At 37.5% G+C, this 20,934-nt stretch overlaps 1 protein-coding gene across 1 annotated transcript; it reads left to right on the plus strand.

Annotated features, from left to right (window-relative positions):
• Window positions 1–19,328: 19,328 nt before the first annotated feature.
• LOC149829934 (uncharacterized) lies at window positions 19,329–20,192 on the plus strand. Its single transcript, XM_090015344.1, has 3 exons — window positions 19,329–19,396; window positions 19,631–19,822; window positions 19,907–20,192. The coding sequence occupies exons 1-3, from the start codon at window positions 19,329–19,331 to the stop codon at window positions 20,190–20,192; spliced, it is 546 nt and encodes a 181-aa protein (XP_089871470.1).
• Window positions 20,193–20,934: the final 742 nt, after the last annotated feature.

A 20,934-nucleotide genomic window follows, 5' to 3' on the forward strand; every position in this document is an offset into this window, starting at 1 on the left:
ATCATGCTGAATCAACTATAATTTTGACATCTTATTGGCAATATTTTCTCATTATCCGAAAATGAAGTGTGAACTTGATGTTCGTTTTGACGTATCCTGACGTCATCCCTCCTTAGGACTGAAAAGTCCTTTCCTTCCGTCTGATCTGAGCGCTCTCGGATCTGCACACTTCCCTGTGCTCCCCACTGTCCCGCCATAGACAGTTCCCGCTCAGGATAAGGGCTAAACCTGAACTTTTTGCAAAAGATTTGTTATTGTCAAAAGCTATTTTCAGTCTCAGCAATGAGGCGCCCAAGCACAACCCCTTTTCAAGCTTTAGGGACCCCCATTTTCATCCTTTTGCAAAAAAACCCTCTTGGACTTGTTGTGCAAAGTCTAGAGGCCCATCACAGTTGTCCTCGCTCCTCGAGGATCCTGTATCCATTCAGGCTAAGGATTGAACCTGTTACCTCGCTCCTCGAGGTGTAACCACCCAAACCTTCTGCGAGAGGTCGTCTGTTTTAGAAAGCTGATTTTAGTCTCAGCAATGAGGTGCCCAAGATCATCCCTTTTCCAAGCTTTAGGGAATCCCTTGTTTTTCTCTTCTCGCGAACCCCTTCTGGATTTGTTCGTCCAAATTCCGAAGGCCCCATCATGGTTTCTTCATCCGAGGATTCCGTATGGTCGTCCCTTTCAGGTTAAGGGTTAAGCCTGAACCTCGCTCCACGAGGTACCTTCCGTTCAGGTTAGGGTTAAACCTGAGTCCCATTCCGACTAGATATCCTTTCTAGTCCCATCACCGTTTCCTCGCTCCTCAAGGATTCTGTATCCATTCAGGCTAAGGATTAAACCTGTTACCTCGCTCCTCGAGGTACCACCCAAACCTTCTGCGAGAGGTCGTCTGTTTTTTAGAAAGCTGATTTTAGTCTCAGCAATGAGGCGCCCAAGATCATCCCTTTTCTAAGCTTTAGGGAATCCCTTGATTTTCTCTTCTCGCAAAAACCCCTTTCGGATTTGTTCGTCCAAATTCTGAAAATTCCATCACGGTTTCTTCATCCGAAGATTCTGTATCATCCCCACTCAGGTCAAGGATTAAAATCTTAAATCTTCTTCTGATGATATGTTCCTTTTTGTCCCATCACGGTTCCTTTGTTTAAAGAGTCTGTATGGTCATCCCTTTCAGGATAAGGGTGAAGCCTGAACCTCACTCCGTGAGGTATCTTCCTTTCAGGTTTGGGTTAAACCTGAGCCTCGTTTTGACGAGGCAATCCTCCTATCCCATCATGGCTTTCCCCACAAAAGAATCTGTGCTCTTTGTATATCCATCCAGGAAAGGATCGTCCTTGAGTTTTATCTCATGAGGCATTTCTCTCAAAATGTCCCATCGAGGTCCATTTATGTTTCCTTTCCCCATCCGAATTATCTCGATCTATCTTCGTCCCATCCAGGTTAAGGGCTAAACCTGAGTCATTCCAAAGGGCTGATCTTGTCTCACCCATGAAACTTGATCAAAATTCTTATCTTTCACCATCCCTGGGATTTTCACCCAAAGTCCCATCACGATTTCCTCATTTCTATCATTCAGTCGTATCATTGTTGAAGATTTCATCCCCCCAGGACCATTCAGGATAAGGTTTCAAGCCCAAAAAGCCGTGTTTTCAAAATAATTCTTCCACACCCAGCTCGGATCAGCTGACTGGGGCATTTTTCAAAATTTGGAGTGTTTCTTTGCCACTAAGCTCGGCTTTCAACCGGCTTAGTAGAAAAGAGGGGCATCTGTGAACACCCCAAATTTTTCAAAATGTTGTAAATATCCCCTTTTTGCCCTTTTCCCCCATCTTTTGGGTAATTGAGTCAGTTTTAAATCTAAATTCCATTTTTTATTTCTCAAATTTTGTGAAAATTAAATTCATTTTACATATCTGACTCAATTTCGGATCCGGATCTACATCAAAATCCAAATCTGAGCTTCATTATCCGATTTTAAATCAAATTCTCAAAATTATCAAAAATAACTTTTTTTGAAAAGCTCAGACACTTCGTCCGGTATCCGTTTGGATCCATCGTATTATAGTCCTCAAATCAAGGTTTAAAACTCGAATGTTTTCTCAAAACTTGGATCCAAACCCATTCTTCTGAAGAAATTTCCCCGAAATGGTCTGAAATCCTCAGAAAAATACTTTTGTAAATATTTCTCAGAAAAATACAAAAAAAAAAATAGCGTTTAATCTTTGTTTTCATGTAAAAAAAACTTAGATTATGTTCCAAAAATACAAAAAATGGAAAAATCATGCAAAAAACCAAAAAAATTAGGAAAAACTACGTGGTTTTTGAAGATTTTTGCCGAAAAAACTCACCTTTAACCATCTTTTTAGAAAAACCTAAAAAGGAGCCCTTTTTTTGGAAAAACTAACTTTTAAGGTTTAAAGGTCGAGTTAGGGTTTTTGAAAACCCTAACTCGCCTTCCTCTCTCGCCCCCCCCCCCCCCCCCCTCACTTTCGCCTCTCTCCCTCCATGGCCGACGACCCCCATGTGCATCCTTCATCCTTCAGCCATCCGATCCCCAACGACCTCCCTCAACCCTTCATTCTCAACAACCTTCGCCCTTCTTTTTCCCTGTTCCGTTCATCTCCAACCTCCTTCCATCAATCCCCATCGCCTTCCAGATCCTTCCTCCATTTGCTATATAAACCACCACAGGGGAAGGCTAAAAGGGAGACGATCGACCGAAGCTTCCCTGACTCCTCCTCTTCCTTGCTCCTTTTCGCCATTTCTTCTTCCTCCTGGTTTTTTATTCCGAAGGATCCTCCCCTCAAAGCAGGGCGCCGTCAAGCTCAGCCTGACCCCCTCCTCTTTTTCTGCAACGCCATCCATCGGATCTCCAATCACCAATCAGTTACATCTGTGGCTGAAGATTGACTATGATTCAAGAAGCCATGGAGCCCAACCAAATCCGACAATAGCCTGTAAAGCCACGGTTGAAGCCACCATCCGATTGCTTCCAGAGGCCTCAGAACTTCAGTAAATCACGATACAAAGCAAAGACTTTCACCTTAGAAGCTGGAACAGAGCCCGTTGGTCCAGGTGATAAGCTTGATTGCTGAGAAAGCAGCATAAAACCCAAAAAGGTCACCGAACACCCTGCTGTATATGATCTCTCTGCACTTGTGGTACAACAACCTCTTCTATTACCTGCAACATAGTGTTACAATTGCATATTCTCTGCTTCTTTCATCACTCGAATAAATAACACAGCAGCAGGTACCCCCCTTTTTTCTTTTCTTTCGCTTTTCATTCTTTTCCTCTCTCTTTCCTTTCTCATCTCTTGTATTTATCATGCATGGTATATGATTCTTCACATGTGTGTTTTAGCCCAATTATATGTGTTTGCCTGGTTCTCCAATTCATAAATTGCATTTTGGCGTCTCTTATGGTGGTCTTATCTACTTTTGAGAAGCACACGTGATATCTTCTAATATTGAGTTGGATTAAACAGAACTGAGGCTCTTGACCAAATTTCTGGTAGTTGAAGCATATCTATAATTATGTTGTGGATTGGTCTTGATGCTAACTCAACATTGTGCTTTATATCTATAGTCTCAAGCTTGTATTCCGTTAACCTTAACTGAGTTGTATGGGGTCCATGAGTTCACTGACGTCCATTTGAATCCAAAGCAATGCATATCAGAATTGGCATAATTATTTTGTGCATGGTTGTTTCAGTTTGCATCACACAGAATGTGAATTGTTGGAAGGATGTTGCCCACATTTTGAACATACAGCTGAGAACATGGTATATTGTTCATCTTCGCAAGTTGACTATATATTATGTCTGGTAACTGCATCATTTTAGTAACATTGGCTAGTTAGTGCGTGTACTGTTGGAATCAGTTGAAAGAGTGTGAAGGTAATTACAATGAAACCTTAAATATTTATGCATTTGGTTTACAATTTTATATTTAGAAACATTGGACTTTTTTTTTTTCTGTCTTTAGGTATTATCACAATCTCTTTGCTTTCAAACCATGTCCATAGTGTGAAGTGTCCTTACCTGTATAATATTGTCTAGGTTTCTGCATTATGCTTAGGTGTTAATACTGTTCAACAACAGTAAGGAGCTTCAGAACCAACTCTAGTCATAGGACTTGTCCTTCGATGTGGTTAACATCAAATTTGGTTGCTAGTAGTGTTGTGTGTGTGGAGAACCTGACAACTTGATCATTGTCTTAGCTAAAACATTTTAATCATCCTTCATGTTTCTCATTTACAGCTTTGGTTGGAGAAATCTGTTAAGAGTTATTTTTGTTTCTTTGTTTGTGGTCTCTACGTTGATGATAGATGATGGTGTAACAAGCTTTTGTAGATAATCTCTGCAAGGGGATATACAATGGGTTATGGGATACCACTTTCTCAGCGTGACTATGCAACCCAGCCTCCTGTTTGGCTGGTCATGGATGGTCAACATTAGTCCAACCCAGCTATGGTTAATAGCTCACTACACAGAGGCGTACTTCACCTCACCTGGCCTATTACATCTTTACTCAGTAACAGTACCACTTCATTACCACACTTCTTAATACACAGCTGCATCACACCAGCAGGCTTCATCCCTTGTCATCACCCTAACCATACATCCTGCACATTACATCCCTTCAGTCACATGCTATCACAAAAGCAGCATGTTTGGTATAACATTAAACCCATAGCAGCATCAAATTCACCTCCAATATTAGTCATCCCCAGCTTTCATTATCAACCACTTACTCACTCGCTATATTCACCTAGTCCATGTGCAATTTTATGAAGGTTTCTCCTCATTAGCATAATAAGCCCCTTACTTATATATTTCATGTATACACAGGTATGGCATTTAGGCGTATATACAGGCATTTTTCCATGAGACTTGTGGTTAACAGATTCATTTATATCTTATCACTAACCTAGACATAAGGTTGTATATAGGTTAGTCTTTAGCATAGCCTGCTCCATTTTCTTTATATTTCGCAATTTTACCTTGCACTAACTCAGTATTTGCATGAAATACATGAAAATGTCTGTTTCTCTTCCCTAGAATTAAAAACTCATAAATTTTAAAATTCAACAATGTAATAGCTAGATCTTAGTGAGAATATTCATTTTCCTGCACTAGATTAGCATGTCTGAGCATATAAATATCATGAATTGTCTGTTCATTCTTTCCTTTTATTGCAAAATTTCACGAATGGGAAACACGAATGGCACATGCACTATTCTAATAAAAGTTGATCAAATCCTAAGTTGATGATTTGCATCAATGGCCATAGTCAGGGTGCAAACAAGACTTAGGATTTTCATCTTTTATGGAATAACACTAGATCCTTTTCAAAATCATCATATTTTCTTTAAACATTTTCTTCTTTTATCAGAATTTAACTTAAAATTAATTCAAAATATATACCAATGGCCATAGTCAGGGTATATTGAGAGTTAATTTCATTTTTAATTCTATAAAAGCACCAAATGTGTTTCATTCTTCACCTGAATTTAAATATAGATTATTATATAATACATTCAATGACCATAGTCAAGGATTTTTTATATCTTCAATCTTATTTTAATTCATTTAAAGAATAGAATAGGTTTTCAAAATCCAATTTCAAAATTCTTTAAATTCATTCATCATTTAGGATAGAATTGCATCATATTTCTCAAAATTCATTTTTCAAAAACTCCAAGTGATGTAAATATCTTCCTCAATCTATTCTTATAAAATCCAATTCATTCTTTCAAATTTTCAAAATTCTATTTTCAATCTCAAAGTTCAAATTAACTTTGAGATTTCAAATTCATTTTATATTCAAAATTCAAATCCGATTTCAAAGTCCAATTTGACTTTGAAACTTCAGAATCATCTTGTATTTCAAATTCCAAATTCTATCTTAAAGTACAATATTAACTTTGAAATTTCACCTGTATATTCAAGATTCAATTCATTTTTCCAAACCCAATTCAAAATTTAGAAATTCTTGATTCATCTTCTAAATTCCAGATTCAAATTCCAAATTCAAAGTCCAATTTGACTTTGAAATTCATATTCCAAGTTCAAAATTCTCAAATCATATTTTAAAATTCCAAATCCAAAGTTAGATTCAAAATCCAACTTGGATCCAGATTTCCAAGTACAAATCCTCACTTTTTGGATCTCAAATTCAGATCCAAAACTCATTCTAAAGATCCAGGATTCAACACTCATATTGGATCTCAGACTTTAGACCCAATTTCTCTTTAGGATCCAGGACCCAATTCCAATATTTGGATCTCAGACTTCAGATCCAATTCTCCTTTAGGATCCAGATTTCAATTTCACTTTGGATCTCAGAATGCAGATCCAAATCCATGATAAGGTCCAGAATTCAATCACAATTTGGATCTCAGACTCTAGATCCAAATCCATCTTAGGATCCAGAATCCGATTTTACATCAGATCTCAGATCTTAAAATCCATTTTTAGATCCAATTTCATTCCCAATTCTAGATTTCGAATCTAATTCCCTTTTCAAATCTCATCTGAATTCCATAAATCCACATCTATTTTTAGATCCAGTTTAAAGATCCAATTCCATTTCATTTCCAGATTCCAAATCTAAATCCACTTACAAATCATATCTGGATTTCTTAAATTCATTTCTACACCATTTAGATTTCTCAGATCCATTCTAAATTTAAGATCTCTAATTTCAAAAATCTAAATTCAATTCCATCTCAAGTATTCATTTCCTTTCTTAAAAATTCAAGTTCAAATCCAAAGTTCATTTCCAAACTTTGAAATTTCATTTCCTTTCATTTTCAAAAGCTTCAAGTCATTCTCAAAATCAAGATTTATTCTTTCAATTCTGATTTACTTCGAAAACTTAGAACTTCTCTGATCTATCTCAAGTTCTAAAGTTAGATTCAAACATTTCTTCACTCCCTTACCAAGTTCATCTCAGAACACTTGGAAATTTTCAAAAACATGTTTTTCAAAATAGCACACATCTTTACATTGCACAAGCATGATTCTTTGTGCATTTAGAGTTAGAATAAATTCTTAGATTATATTTAGACAAAGCAAAAGGCATAGATTCGATCCTTGGTTCGATTACCCCTAGTAAAGGCGCTAGGAACGGTCGAACCTCGTACCGACGAGCGAATCCCGTCTCTCCATTTTCCCGCATATTTTCAAAAACAGAGGCGAGTTAAATTTCTAAATGTTTTCAAATTAAGGTCAAGTGAAAACCCGCAAAAGAGTTCCTCTTCTCTCTCTCTTTCTTTCTTTTCTCTTTTCTCTTTCTTTTCTCTCTTTTATTTTTCTACCTTCAAAAAGGAGGAAAATAGAGGTTAGAAAAGGAAAAGAGAAGGAAGAGAGAGAAACCACAAGAGAGGAAAAATTTTGCGATGATCACACAGGGGAGTTAGAAAATTTTCAAAGACTTTGCTTGATTTTCTCTGCAGGAATTCCCCCTATGGCACCACCTCACAGGGTGCTACCTGGGAGTTTGAAATTCAAACTTTGCTTTTTGCAAAGGGGCCTCATATGGCGCCACCTCATGGTGGGTTACTTTTATTTTTAACACAATAAAATAAAATAAAAAATGAAGACAAATGGAAGCTCTGGAATGACGCCACCTCAACAAAGGTTTGAAATTCAAAGCTGGAAGAAATGGGAGAATGCCATGTGGTGCCACCTCAGAGTGGTTCCACACTGACATGTGTCAGAAGGACAGAGCAGTGGGCTCAGGTGGCGCCACCTCTGAGGAATTTGAATATTTAAATTTCTGCTTTTTCTGGATGGAGCAGGGGTTGACATGTGGCGCCACCTCAGGGTGGCTCCACACTGCCATGTGGCAAGAGGACAGGAGCAGAGGAAGTAAAATGTGCCACCTCAGAGGAGGGTTGCTTCCACTTTTTTTGATGCAGGGAGATTTGGACATGTGACAGTTCAGGATGGTTCTGCCTCTAACAAGTGTCATCGAGCTGGAAGAGTCTCTTCAAATGGCACCACCTCAGGGGAGAATTTGAAATTCAAATGAGGTTGGCTCTTGAGGAATGGAGGGTGCCATGTGGCGTCACCTCAATTTATATAAAAAATGAATTTATGGATGAAAAATCAGAATTTGCGCCACCTAAGCCTGAGTTTGAACTTTTGAATTGTTGCTTTTTCTGAGGAAGGCAAAGAGTGACACGTGTCCTTTGCTTTTTCTGAGAAAAGCTAAGAGTGACATGTGTCGTTTACTTTTCTGAGAAAAGTAGGGAAAGACATGTGTCAGTCTGCTTTTTCTGAAGAAGGGAAAGAGTGACATGTGTCACTGGCAGGAGACATACTTCAAATGGCGCCACCTCAAGGGAGACAAGCTCTACTTTTTCTGGACACGGCAGCACATGACAATGGCGTTCTCTGAGCAACATCAGAATGACACATGGCAAGGGGTGAAGGTGGTGGACATTGACATGTGGCATAGAATAAAGAGGTAGCTAATGACATGTGGCGCCATCTTAAAGTTGCCCCACACTCACACGTATCAGAGGATGGAATGAGAGAGAAGGTGACATGTGGCGCCATCTAGGGACAAGGCTCCTATATTTTTGGGTTTTTCAAAATTCAGTTTTTTCAAAAGGAAAGCCTATGTGGCACCACCTCTGGGTGGACCCCACATTGCTTCTTTATTGAAATAAAGGTAAGACAATAAAATCTCTTTTTTTGGATTTTTCATAAAAACCTAGACTAATTGGCAAATACGAAATACTTGGCATAATTATGAAAATTTTAAAAAGAGGTACCCCCTATAGGGCGTTTTTGTAAAAGAATGATATTTGAAATTGCTGACAAAAGGGGCAAAATCTGAGATAAAATGGCAAAATTCAAAACTAAGAAATCCATATTGAAAAACTATCCAGATCATTTTCCCGAGAAAATATTTTGAAATTCAGAGTCCTGGGGGTAAAATGGGAAGAATTGACAATTTTGAAGACCCAGGGTTTTGAAATCAATTTTGAAAAGAGTTGAAATTCGAATCTAGGTTGAAAATTTTGAAATCGAGAGTTCTGGACGTCGAAATGACATGTTGTGCAGTGCAGTGATATGAAATGCTCATGCAATGGTATGCAATGACATGTCTTATGAAATGTGCTCTTGAACCAGGATTTGGAGATTCCCGTCTCCTGTCAGGAATAAATTTTTTGAAAATCTGAGCTAAAATAGAAAATTTTTGAGGGTTGCAGATGAAATATGGACTTTTGCAAGTTCTGAGTTCAAAAAATGACCATTTTGCCCTCCGACGATCTCAGGGGAAGGGTTGTGAAGTCTAGTGGAAATGTCGAGGAGGTGAGTGAAAATTTGGGGTGTTTACAGGCACCTCCGTGTGCGAGGTGTAAGATCTGTCATGAGGGATAGATTTGTCCACGGTTGTGGTGTCATTGCCCTTATTATGGCCATAAAGGGCATATTGAGACAGAGTGCCAGCGTAGATTGGAAGATCTGGCTTCCAAGATTGGCCAGGCACCGTTACCAGTTGACCCAGTGAGACTCACATGTTTCGTCAGGTTCTCCCGAGTACACGCCAACTTCCTACTCACGTTCTGTTTATCATGAGTACGTGCCACCTTCACCTCCGTTGTCTCGGGCTGTGAGTCCTCCTGAGTACATGCCTTCTTCTCCTCCTCGTCTGCAGCGGAGATGGTGCGGGAACCGGAATAGCTACCGTGACATCTACACTAGTAGGGAGTGAGAACAGTAGCACTGATGTAAACCTATTGATGTCTTCTTTTAAATCGTTGTAATTTTGAAAAGATTTTTAAATGTAAAACATGTGAAAACCAGACATCAAATAATAAAAACCGGTTCTCACTAGTGGATGAGACCGGGTCGAACTGAGGGAATGGGAATATATCGTATTCAAGTACACAAATCTAAACTATTCTTTATTGCCGAATTATTTGAAATGTAAAATGTTCAGAAAAGTAAAAACAACTAACTATTACAACAAATGAATACCCTTCGCAGAGGGCGTAAAGTGCAATATTTACAAACCCAATTAAATTCCTAATTCTAAACTAAAACGTAAAAAGAAACTTTATTCTTCGTACTTCGCGTGTCGTGTAATCACTTCCGCTCCACTCCTGTGCTATCCTGCAAAATGCAAATGAACACGAGCAGTACAAGATACTAACAAGTGTATTATGAACAATGTAAATCTAGAACTGACCAAAGATCTAAGATATGATGAAACTTTATAAAGCAACTATACTATATGTAATCAACTCAAGAACCTAGATACAATGTAGTACAAAAGCTAAAACAGTAAAATGAAATCTATACTAAAACAATAAAATGAAAGGTTTAACATGCTGAAGTAGTACAAAACAACAAACAACACTTAACCGATCTACATTACAGGTAATCAACAAGAATTTATGGAAAACAACAGAATTTCAGTAAACTCAGAAACAACTTAGTAAAATGCAAAACAGAAATTTAATGTGATAAGGAAAACATGATGCAAATAACTAATGAAGGAAACTTATGAAGATGAACTGCAATGTTGTAACAAACAAATCAAACAAATCAAACAGGAAATACAGAAAATGAAGAACACTTGAAACAAGAAATGAGTAAGTAAAAAATAGAAAAACAAAGAATACTAAGCAAAATAGGAAATACAGAAAATGATTGATTACACTAAAAAGAAAATAAAAGATGCAATAAAAAAATAGGAAATTACAATGAAAAATGTAACAAAACATGAATAATCGGTAACAGGAGATAAAAAAAAAACTGAACAACAGAAATTTACTTAATGCAATGAGTAAAAAAAAAACATAATGCAAAACAATGAATGAATGAAATTATGAAAATAACAGACTAATCAAAACAGAAAAAAAAAATAGATGTATAACAAGAAAATTAAACGATGAACATAAATTTCAAAAACAACAAAACAGGAAAATAACAAAATGTCAAGCAGAAAAAAAAAAAAACAAATTACAGATTAAAAAACAGAATTATGAATACATACAGGAAATCTAACTAAAAATGAACTACAAAATAGAATATCGGACGATACAAAAAGAAACAAAAACTGAAACATCTATCGATTTTTTTTTTCTTTCTTTTCGTTTTTACTTTTTTTTTATTTTGTTTTTCATAATCAACACAGCTGAAGAAAAATTAACAAAGCTGAAGAAGAAGAAGAAGAAAAGGATCGGATGAAGAAAAATCGGAGGAAGAAGAAAAAGAAACTGCAGAAATTGGAAGAAGAAGAAGATCTGAAGAAGTAGAAGAAGAAGAAGCTGTAGAAGATGAAGATTCGGATGAAGAAGAAGAAGAAGAAGAAGAAGAACACTCAGCACTCACCGTGAACCTGAGGGGTTTGGGGAGAATGTGGCGACCTCCACCACCACGCCGTCGCCGGACTGAAGCTTCACCACCACCGGTTGCCGGATTTGACAGAGAAAGAGGGAGAAAGGGAAGGTAGGGAAGGGAATAGCCACCGGTGTTAGTGGAGGATGGTGAGAAAAGAGGGAAAGAGAGGGAAAGAGGGGAAAAAGGAAGTTTCAGGCGTAAATGGAGGAGGCGCCCGATTTTTTCGTTGCTTTGGGTTTTTAAAACATTACAAACCGGTTCACCGGTTTGTAACAGTTTTTATTTTGAAATGCAAACCGGTTGGAACCGGTTTGTGATATATTTTTTCATTTTTTTCAAGAATTCAAACCGTGTAAAACGGTTTGTTATTTTATAATTTCTTTTTTTCAGTTTTTTAAAATTCAAAAACTATGTAAACCTAGTTTATTATAAAGTTTTCAAAAATTAAAATCAAAACTTATAAAGACTTAAAAACTATTCTAACTATTTATTTCTATTTAATTTTTTTTCTTTTCTAAAAAAAAACAAACATTTAAAATGATTTTATTAACAATATAAAACTATTTTCTCTATTTTTTATTTTTTTATTTTATTTTTTAATTGAAAACTAAAACTACATTACTATGACTATAACAAAAACTAAAATATGCATAAAAATGTAAAATAAAACTATTTTTCGTGCATTTTCTATTTTTAAATCATTTTAGCACATTTACTCGAAAACTAACATAAAATTGGGTTTTTGAAACATTATTTTATAAAATCATGCATATTTAAATGTTAATAAACCTGAATTATATGCATGATCAAATACCCTCATGCTTATGTTTTGCTAGTCCTCGAGCAAACTAGAAAAATGCAAGAAATCAAACTATCACGTAACTCACTTTCGTAGGAATCACGGTTGCATTTAGCTCATGCAACAAGCCCTTTCAACCCCTGGGTTACCCCAGTGGACGAGTAAGGTCTTGTGAGGGTTTGCAGTGATGCTACCCACAGACATCTCTATCATGTATGCATAATATTATACATCCTCATAATCAGTATATAATCAAAGACTTTATTTTCACAAATATTTCCTGTTATTTCAAAATCATAATATAATTAGAATCTTTTATGTACCACCACAGAAAAAGAATTTCTTTCACTTTTCTAAAAATCACAATTATTTATGTTTTATTCTTAGAAAATCCAATAAAAACATATTATTATTTACTTATCCTCACTCATATGTTTTCTGCACAGGTTTTCTCAATCGCACTTCTAAGCACTGAACTTTTCTTTCTTTCTAAGCTCTTTTCTCTCTTTTTTTTTTCTTTTCACGCTTTTTCTTTTTGCGCACTTATTTTTCTCATATAGCTTGCGTGTGGTCTGCTTTTATGCCTTGTGCAATGTCAATATCTTCTATACTTTTTCAATACATCCCAAAAGATATCAACTAAGACATAAAAGTGACTTCCTTCATTTACCCTTATAACATGAGAATCAAACATTTCAACTTGTATCTGTTCTCAGTTACTTAGGATCACGAAGTTTTCCACTCTCCTTTTCGAAAATGGAATTAAAAGTTTCAACTTACATCTAAGTTCCATCTACTAAGGATTGTGAAATTATCCAAACAACCTAACGCATGCTTTTTCTCACTTTTTGAGCTCATTTTTTTACGCTTTTGTTCATTTGCTTAGTTTTTCAAAAATACAACTGTGCATATTCATATTTATGATTCAAAATAAATTCTAACATGTATCTATCATCATTTCTTTGAAATCCGCATAAACAACCATAATTTTTAGATCTATGTCAGAAAAAAAAAATCGTGGGGCTTAAAAATCCTCTAAAAACATCAGATTTGAAATAACATTCATATAAGTTCAAACTCTTTCTTTAAAAATCTACTTTTCATGAGAGATGTGTAAACATGTGCAAGAACGTAAACAGAAATATCAAGGTGTGCATTCTACACCCTCCCCCATGCTTGAATGACACTGTCCCAGTGGCACTCCCCCATGCTTGAATGAAACTAAGTGAATGCACATGAGAGAAAATAAATGAGGGAAAAGAGTAGAATGACCTAACATGAATTAAAAATACACGTTCTATGAATGTAATAAATGCAATGTATACATGACAAAACACAAAACTCATGAATGAAACAAAAAGAACCTGAAAAACTCATGAAAAAGTACAAGCAAAATAAAATCTATAAATTCTAAGCAAATCTAATAATATACAAGATATGGGTTGCCTCCCATAAAGCGCTAAGTTTCATGTCCCCAGCCAGACGAATCCCTGGAAAAACCTTCATCGTCCATGAGATCAATGAACATGAAGTCAGACTCAACCGGGCTCTATGAAGAAAAGAGTGTCATCTGTGACACTGCGCACTGTGTTTCCATCCCGTCTACCTCTAACTGTAGGATCATAACTCTCTCGACGTGAAGAACAGAGATTAGTCTCATCTGAGAGACTGGTCAAGAATCGAGAGTCTAGGACCGACCGAGTATCAATGAATGCTACTTCAGACAAGTGGTGAATATGATCAGGCTTGACTTGGTCAAGCACCTTCTGCATCTGCACCTCTTGCTTACTCAAAACGATTGGTGATCCTAAAGGCTGAGAAAATGGGGCTTTATATGATGAAAATGTATGCTGTGAGTAAGGTCCCTTCTGTTGAGGTATCATGGAGATCGACTCGTCAGTAGAAATGATATGAGGTTCATGAGTCGATTCCTCAGTAGAGTGACACACCCTCCCATACTGAAGGGATGTAACAGATTTGACTGGCTCATGATATGAAGTAGGTTGCAAGTCAAATGACATGGAATCCTCTCCCTTGGATGTGACAATAGACTGACTAGATGGGTTGCCCTCTCTTTGCCTACTGAAGGCCTCAACCAATTGTCCCATTTGAGTCTCTAGCTTGGCTATTGACTGCGTATGGGAACTCAAAAGTTGTAATATCCTATCTTGGAAGGATTGACTAAATGAAGGCTCATGAGGATGGGGTTGAGTATAAGCAGGTTGGGCTGGGGGATGAACCTGTGAAAAAATGGGGTGGGAGTAACCTTGTGAAGGGTTACTGGGTCTATACTGTGTCTGGGAGGGCTGATGGGATGGGGAAATAGACTGGTTTCGCCAATCTGGGTTATATGAGGATGTAAATGAATCGGGCATGGGTTTAGAGAAACCTTGGGCAGCATTCATCTGCTCCTGAATGAATTCAGGATATAATGACGCTGCCGGACAATCCGCAACACAGTGTGCAGGGCTAGCACATAGCTCGCACACTCTTTCTACTGGACTTCTCGAAGAATTGGCTAGGAATTGATCTAACTTCCTAGTCAACTGGTCAACCTTGGTATGCAATTCTAATTCAGACCCAACTTCGGAAATCCCAACTTTCCTAGGACCACTAGACAGAGATGTAGTCCTATCGAGCCGTGAAGACAAGGTATGATGCATCGTGTTTTCACTCAAGGTCTCGAATAGAGACCACGCCTCGTCCTCACTTTTGAGCATAAAAGTGCCCCCACAAGACGAATCAACCATTTGACGATGCTTTTCAGTAAGCCCGTCATAAAAATACTGCACCAACTGCCAACGAGGCACCTGGTGATGGGGACACTTGCGGAGAAGATCTTTCAATCTCTCCCAAGACTCGTGAAATTGTTCTCCCTCAATTTGAGAAAAACTGGTTATAGCTTTACGAAACTGGTTCGTCTTACCAATTGGGAAATATTTTTTTAAAAATTCTTTTTGCATTCCTTCCCAAGTAGTAATATGAACTGTCTCAAGAGATTTTAGCCAGTGCTTGGCTTTATCTTTGAGAGAGAACGGAAACAAAGTTAACCTCATAGCGTCGTCTCCAAAATTATTGATTCGCACAGTCGAGCAAATCTCAAGGAATTCGTCGAGATGACGATATGGGTCCTCATTGCTAAGGCCATAAAACGAAGGTAACATTTGAATCACACTGGCCTTAATCTCAAAATGGCTCGCTCCTACATCAGGTCTCGTGATGCAGGAGGTGGGAGTATACGTATTTGGCATGAAGTACTCCCTCAAAGGACGGATCAATTGATGATCGTCAGCCATTGCGTACACCTTGGAGTAGACCGGTGTAGCACACGTCCTAACTTTGGGTTTTCTACCTAACTAACGCACTAAGCGGCCAAACCACAAAGCGAGTAAACTAAAAACCACAAAAACTAAACAAACACCACGCACTTACATATAACAGAGATTATGCAAAAGAAATATAAAATCTATGTGTATGGTACCAATTGTACACAGTCACCTCTAAGGGAATCCTAATAGGTGGGCTGTGCAGAAAAGTAAGCTTGTATCTAAGATATGAACATACGTGGTTCTAAACCTAAATGCAACACAAACACTAGGCAATAAAGTGAATACTAATATTACGCCGTTCCCCGGCAACGGCGCCAAAAATTTGATGTCTTCTTTTAAATCGTTGTAATTTTGAAAAGATTTTTAAATGTAAAACATGTGAAAACCAGACATCAAATAATAAAAACCGGTTCTCACTAGTGGATGAGACCGGGTCGAACTCAGGGAACGGGAATATATCGTATTCAAGTACACAAATCTAAACTATTCTTTATTGCCGAATTATTTGAAATGTAAAATATTCAGAAAAGTAAAAACAACTAACTATTACAACAAATGAATACCCTTCGCAGAGGGCGTAAAGTGCAATATTTACAAACCCAATTAAATTCCTAATTCTAAACTAAAACGTAAAAAGAAACTTTATTCTTCGTACTTCGCGTGTCGTGTAATCACTTCCGCTCCACTCCTGTGCTATCCTGCAAAATGCAAATGAACACGAGCAGTACAAGATACTAACAAGTGTATTATGAACAATGTAAATCTAGAACTGACCAAAGATCTAAGATATGATGAAACTTTATAAAGCAACTATACTATATGTAATCAACTCAAGAACCTAGATACAATGTAGTACAAAAGCTAAAACAGTAAAATGAAATCTATACTAAAACAATAAAATGAAAGGTTTAACATGCTGAAGTAGTACAAAACAACAAACAACACTTAACCGATCTACATTACAGGTAATCAACAAGAATTTATGGAAAACAACAGAATTTCAGTAAACTCAGAAACAACTTAGTAAAATGCAAAACAGAAATTTAATGTGATAAGGAAAACATGATGCAAACAACTAATGAAGGAAACTTATGAAGATGAACTGCAATGTTGTAACAAACAAATCAAACAGGAAATACAGAAAATGAAGAACACTTGAAACAAGAAATGAGTAAGTAAAAAATAGAAAAACAAAGAATACTAAGCAAAATAGGAAATACAGAAAATGATTGATTACACTAAAAAGAAAATAAAAGATGCAATAAAAAAATAGGAAATTACAATGAAAAATGTAACAAAACATGAATAATCGGTAACAGGAGATAAAAAAAAAACTGAACAACAGAAATTTACTTAATGCAATGAGTAAAAAAAAAACATAATGCAAAACAATGAATGAATGAAATTATGAAAATAACAGGCTAATCAAAACAGAAAAAAAATAGATGTATAACAAGAAAATTAAATGATGAACATAAATTTCAAAAACAACAAAACAGGAAAATAACAAAATGTCAAACAAAAAAAAAAAAAACAAATTACAGATTAAAAAACAGAATTATGAATACATACAGGAAATCTAACTAAAAATGAACTACAAAATAGAATATCGGACGATACAAAAAGAAACAAAAACTGAAACATCTATCGATTTTTTCTTTCTTTCTTTTCGTTTTTAATTTTTTTTTTTCTGTTTTTCATAATCAACACAGCTGAAGAAAAATTAACAAAGCTGAAGAAGAAGAAGAAGTAGAAGAAGAAGAAAAGGATCGGATGAAGAAAAATCGGAGGAAGAAGAAAAAGAAACTGCAGAAATTGGAAGAAGAAGAAGATCTGAAGAAGTAGAAGAAGAAGAAGCTGCAGAAGATGAAGATTCGGATGAAGAAGAAATAAAGAAGAAGAAGAAGAACACTCAGCACTCACCGTGAACCTGAGGGGTTTGGGGAGAATGTGGCGACCTCCACCACCACGCCGTCGCCGGACTGAAGCTTCACCACCACCGGTTGCCGGATTTGACAGAGAAAGAGGGAGAAAGAGAAGGTAGGGAAGGGAATAGCCACCGGTGTTAGTGGAGGATGGTGAGAAAAGAGGGAAAGAGAGGGAAAGAGGGGAAAAAGGAAGTTTCAGGCGTAAATGGAGGAGGCGCCCGGTTTTTTCGTTGCTTTGGGTTTTTAAAACATTACAAACCGATTCACCGGTTCGTAACAGTTTTTATTTTGAAATGCAAGCCGGTTGGAACCGGTTTGTGATATATTTTTTCATTTTTTTCAAGAATTCAAACCGTGTAAAACGGTTTGTTATTTTATAATTTCTTTTTTTCAGTTTTTTAAAATTCAAAAACTATGTAAACCTAGTTTATTATAAAGTTTTCAAAAATTAAAATCAAAACTTATAAAGACTTAAAAACTATTCTAACTATTTATTTCTATTTAATTTTTTTTCTTTTCTAAAAAAAAAACAAACATTTAAAATGATTTTATTAACAATATAAAACTATTTTCTCTATTCTTTATTTTTTTATTTTATTTTTTAATTGAAAACTAAAACTACATTACTATGACTATAACAAAAACTAAAATATGCATAAAAATGTAAAATAAAACTATTTTTCGTGCATTTTCTATTTTTAAATCATTTTAGCACATTTACTCGAAAACTAACATAAAATTGGGTTTTTGAAACATTATTTTATAAAATCATGCATATTTAAATGTTAATAAACCTGAATTATATGCATGATCACCTTTTTGTTAGGACACTGAGTCAGTGTCTGTTGTTATTGCGGAGGAATGTATCTTGTAACCCAGTTATAGAGGATAATTTTGGCTTGTACTGAATATATGTATGCATCTTTGATCGTATAATGAAATCTTGTTTTGGCATTTACTCTTTGCTTATACGAGTCTTCTTTTTGTTAAGATGACTTGACGCGAGCGTTGTGACCGTATTATGGACACCTTGAACAACTTGGCAGAAGTTGTCGGTAGGCAGGCTGAGGCCATACGTGCCATGGGCGAGAATCTGCAAGCCTCTTAGGGACGAGAGACTCCGATTTCTATGCCTCCACTAGTGTTAGCAGTGACAACTGTACCCTACAAGCAGTTCATGGGCATGAACCCTCCGTCCTTTGACAGGAAGTCTACACCGGAGGCAGCCGAGGAATGGATACGAGAGATCGAGCGGATCTTTCAAGTGTTACAGGCTAGTGATGACCGGAAGGTGGATTTCGGCACGTACATACTACAGAAGGACGCTGAAATGTGGTGCACTTACGTGAAAGCAGTTCGTAGAGGTTTTCTACGCAGCCTACTTCCCGACCCACGAGCGCAGCCGGAAGATGCAGGAGTTCCTCGACCTTCAGCAGGGGAACTCTACTTTGGCAAACTATATTTTGAAGTTTAGAAGCCTGAAGCGCTTCTGTTCGCATGTGTACGTGACAGAGAAGGAACAAGCGATGAAGTTCGCTCGCAGTTTGAAGTTAGCTCTGCGTTTAAGAGTGATCACGCATGCCCCCTCGACACTCGAGGAAGCCCTGGAGATGGATACACTTCTGGAGCAGGAATGGATAGAATCCCAGAAGACTCCGCTGTCTAAAGGAAACCAGCAGCAGCAAGGCCAAAGGAGTTGGCCTAAGAAGAGACCATATCAACAGAACTCGGGTGGAAAGACGTCTGCACCACCAGCAAAGAGAAACTATCAGAACAACAACCGTCAGCGACAGTCTCGTCAGCCCCAGCAGTAGCAGAGACAGGTGGTGGCGACATCGGGGTGCCCGAAATGTCGTATGGATCATCTTGGCCGACCTTGTCCTCGTGACGTTGGAGGATGCATCTACTGTGGCAAGATGGGCCACTACATCCGGGACTGTCAGAAGAAGCAGTCCGATGATCTGAGGAGGAACACACCAGGAATGTCACATCCAGCACCTCAGCGACCTCCTTAGCAGTAGCAACAACAATCTTACCCACCGCAACAATCTTTCCAGCAGAAGACGGGTAACTAGAGGACAATGGCAGGGCGTGCCTACGAAACCACTATCGAGCAAGTGACCAAAGGAGAGTTGGTCCAAGGTACTATTCCAGTCGCTGGTCATGTAGCTTTTACTCTGTTTGATTGTGGTGCTTCGCATTCGTTTATAGCCTCTAGATTTGCTAGTTCTTTGCCTATGACTGCTGTGCTATTGAATTACCCGTTGGAAGTTCATACACTGACTCGTGATCAGTCTTTGTGTACCTTGTACATTCCAGGAATAGAGGTGTTAGTGGCAAGTCAGAACTTTCCAGCTGACTTGATCCTGCTAGACATGACGGAGTTCGATGCCATTCTAGGCATGAACTGGTTATTTGAGTATCATGCTCAAGTCCTGTGCAGAGAAGGCAAGGTGGTTTTGTACCCTCCTGATCGTCCAATTCTGGAGATCAGCCTTGCTCGACCTATCAGAGACAGTCGCTTGATTTCGTCTTTTAAGGTTCAGAAGTATCTGCGAAATGGGGGTACTGCATTCTTGGTCAGTATCGCCCCAGTTGAACCGGTGTTAACTCCTATCGAGGATCTAGATGTAGTTCAGGAGTTTCCTGATGTATTTTTTGAGGAGCTGCCTGGATTACCCTCGAAGCGTGAGATCGAGTTTTGTATTGAGTTGTTACCTAAAACAACTTCGATATCGAAGGCACCGTATCGCATGGCTCCAGCAGAACTCGAAGTGTAAGACCTGTAAAATTTTCTGAGAAATTTACTATTTGCATAATATTGAAATGTATGCTTTCGTGTGTTTATAAAACTATAGCACATAATTAAGTATAATTGACTATGCTTTGTATTTCAGCTTTGTGCGCGCGACCCAAAAATCATGTAAGTACACTGTGTAAGTAAGAAGAGCCCAATTCCGGACGAATTAACCTCTGAAAATTTAAGGGTAAGTTTGTAATATATTTGTATAGCTTGTCCCCGGATGTGGGACCTGTACGATGAAAAAACTCCATTAGTGCATGTGAATTACGAGATTTGCTCAACGATTATACGCGAGTCGTAATAAGCCTATTTCTTGCAAACAAAAGGGAATTTTCTTAAGAAGCATTGAACATTCCATGTCAATTAAGATTATGAAAATCAATAAATGATTTATTGAAGTTGAATTTCATATTTAAAAGCATTAAATAAGCATTGTTTTGGATTTAGTGCATTTGGCGATTTTAGATCTGGATAGCCCAGACCCATGGAAGCGCCCCAAACCCATTGGGCGACCTTCCATGTGGACGTTTTTCGCTATGGTGAACCAGCTGGTCAGTAGTTGACCAGCTGAGTGACATTTTTTCAAAAGGATGCATGACTTGGAAAATAGGAGGGCCTCTATTGGCCCAACCCTTGATACAAGGCTCATGATGAAGCTCATGGCTTCATCATGAGGGGCGACTTCCCTAGGAGGGATGAAAGTGCACTAGGATCGAGGC

The sequence above is a fragment of the Nuphar pumila genome, chromosome 8 (genome assembly GCF_984573655.1).
Source record: "Nuphar pumila chromosome 8, dmNupPumi1.hap1.1, whole genome shotgun sequence".
In the NCBI taxonomy this organism is placed as follows: Eukaryota; Viridiplantae; Streptophyta; class Magnoliopsida; order Nymphaeales; family Nymphaeaceae; genus Nuphar; species Nuphar pumila.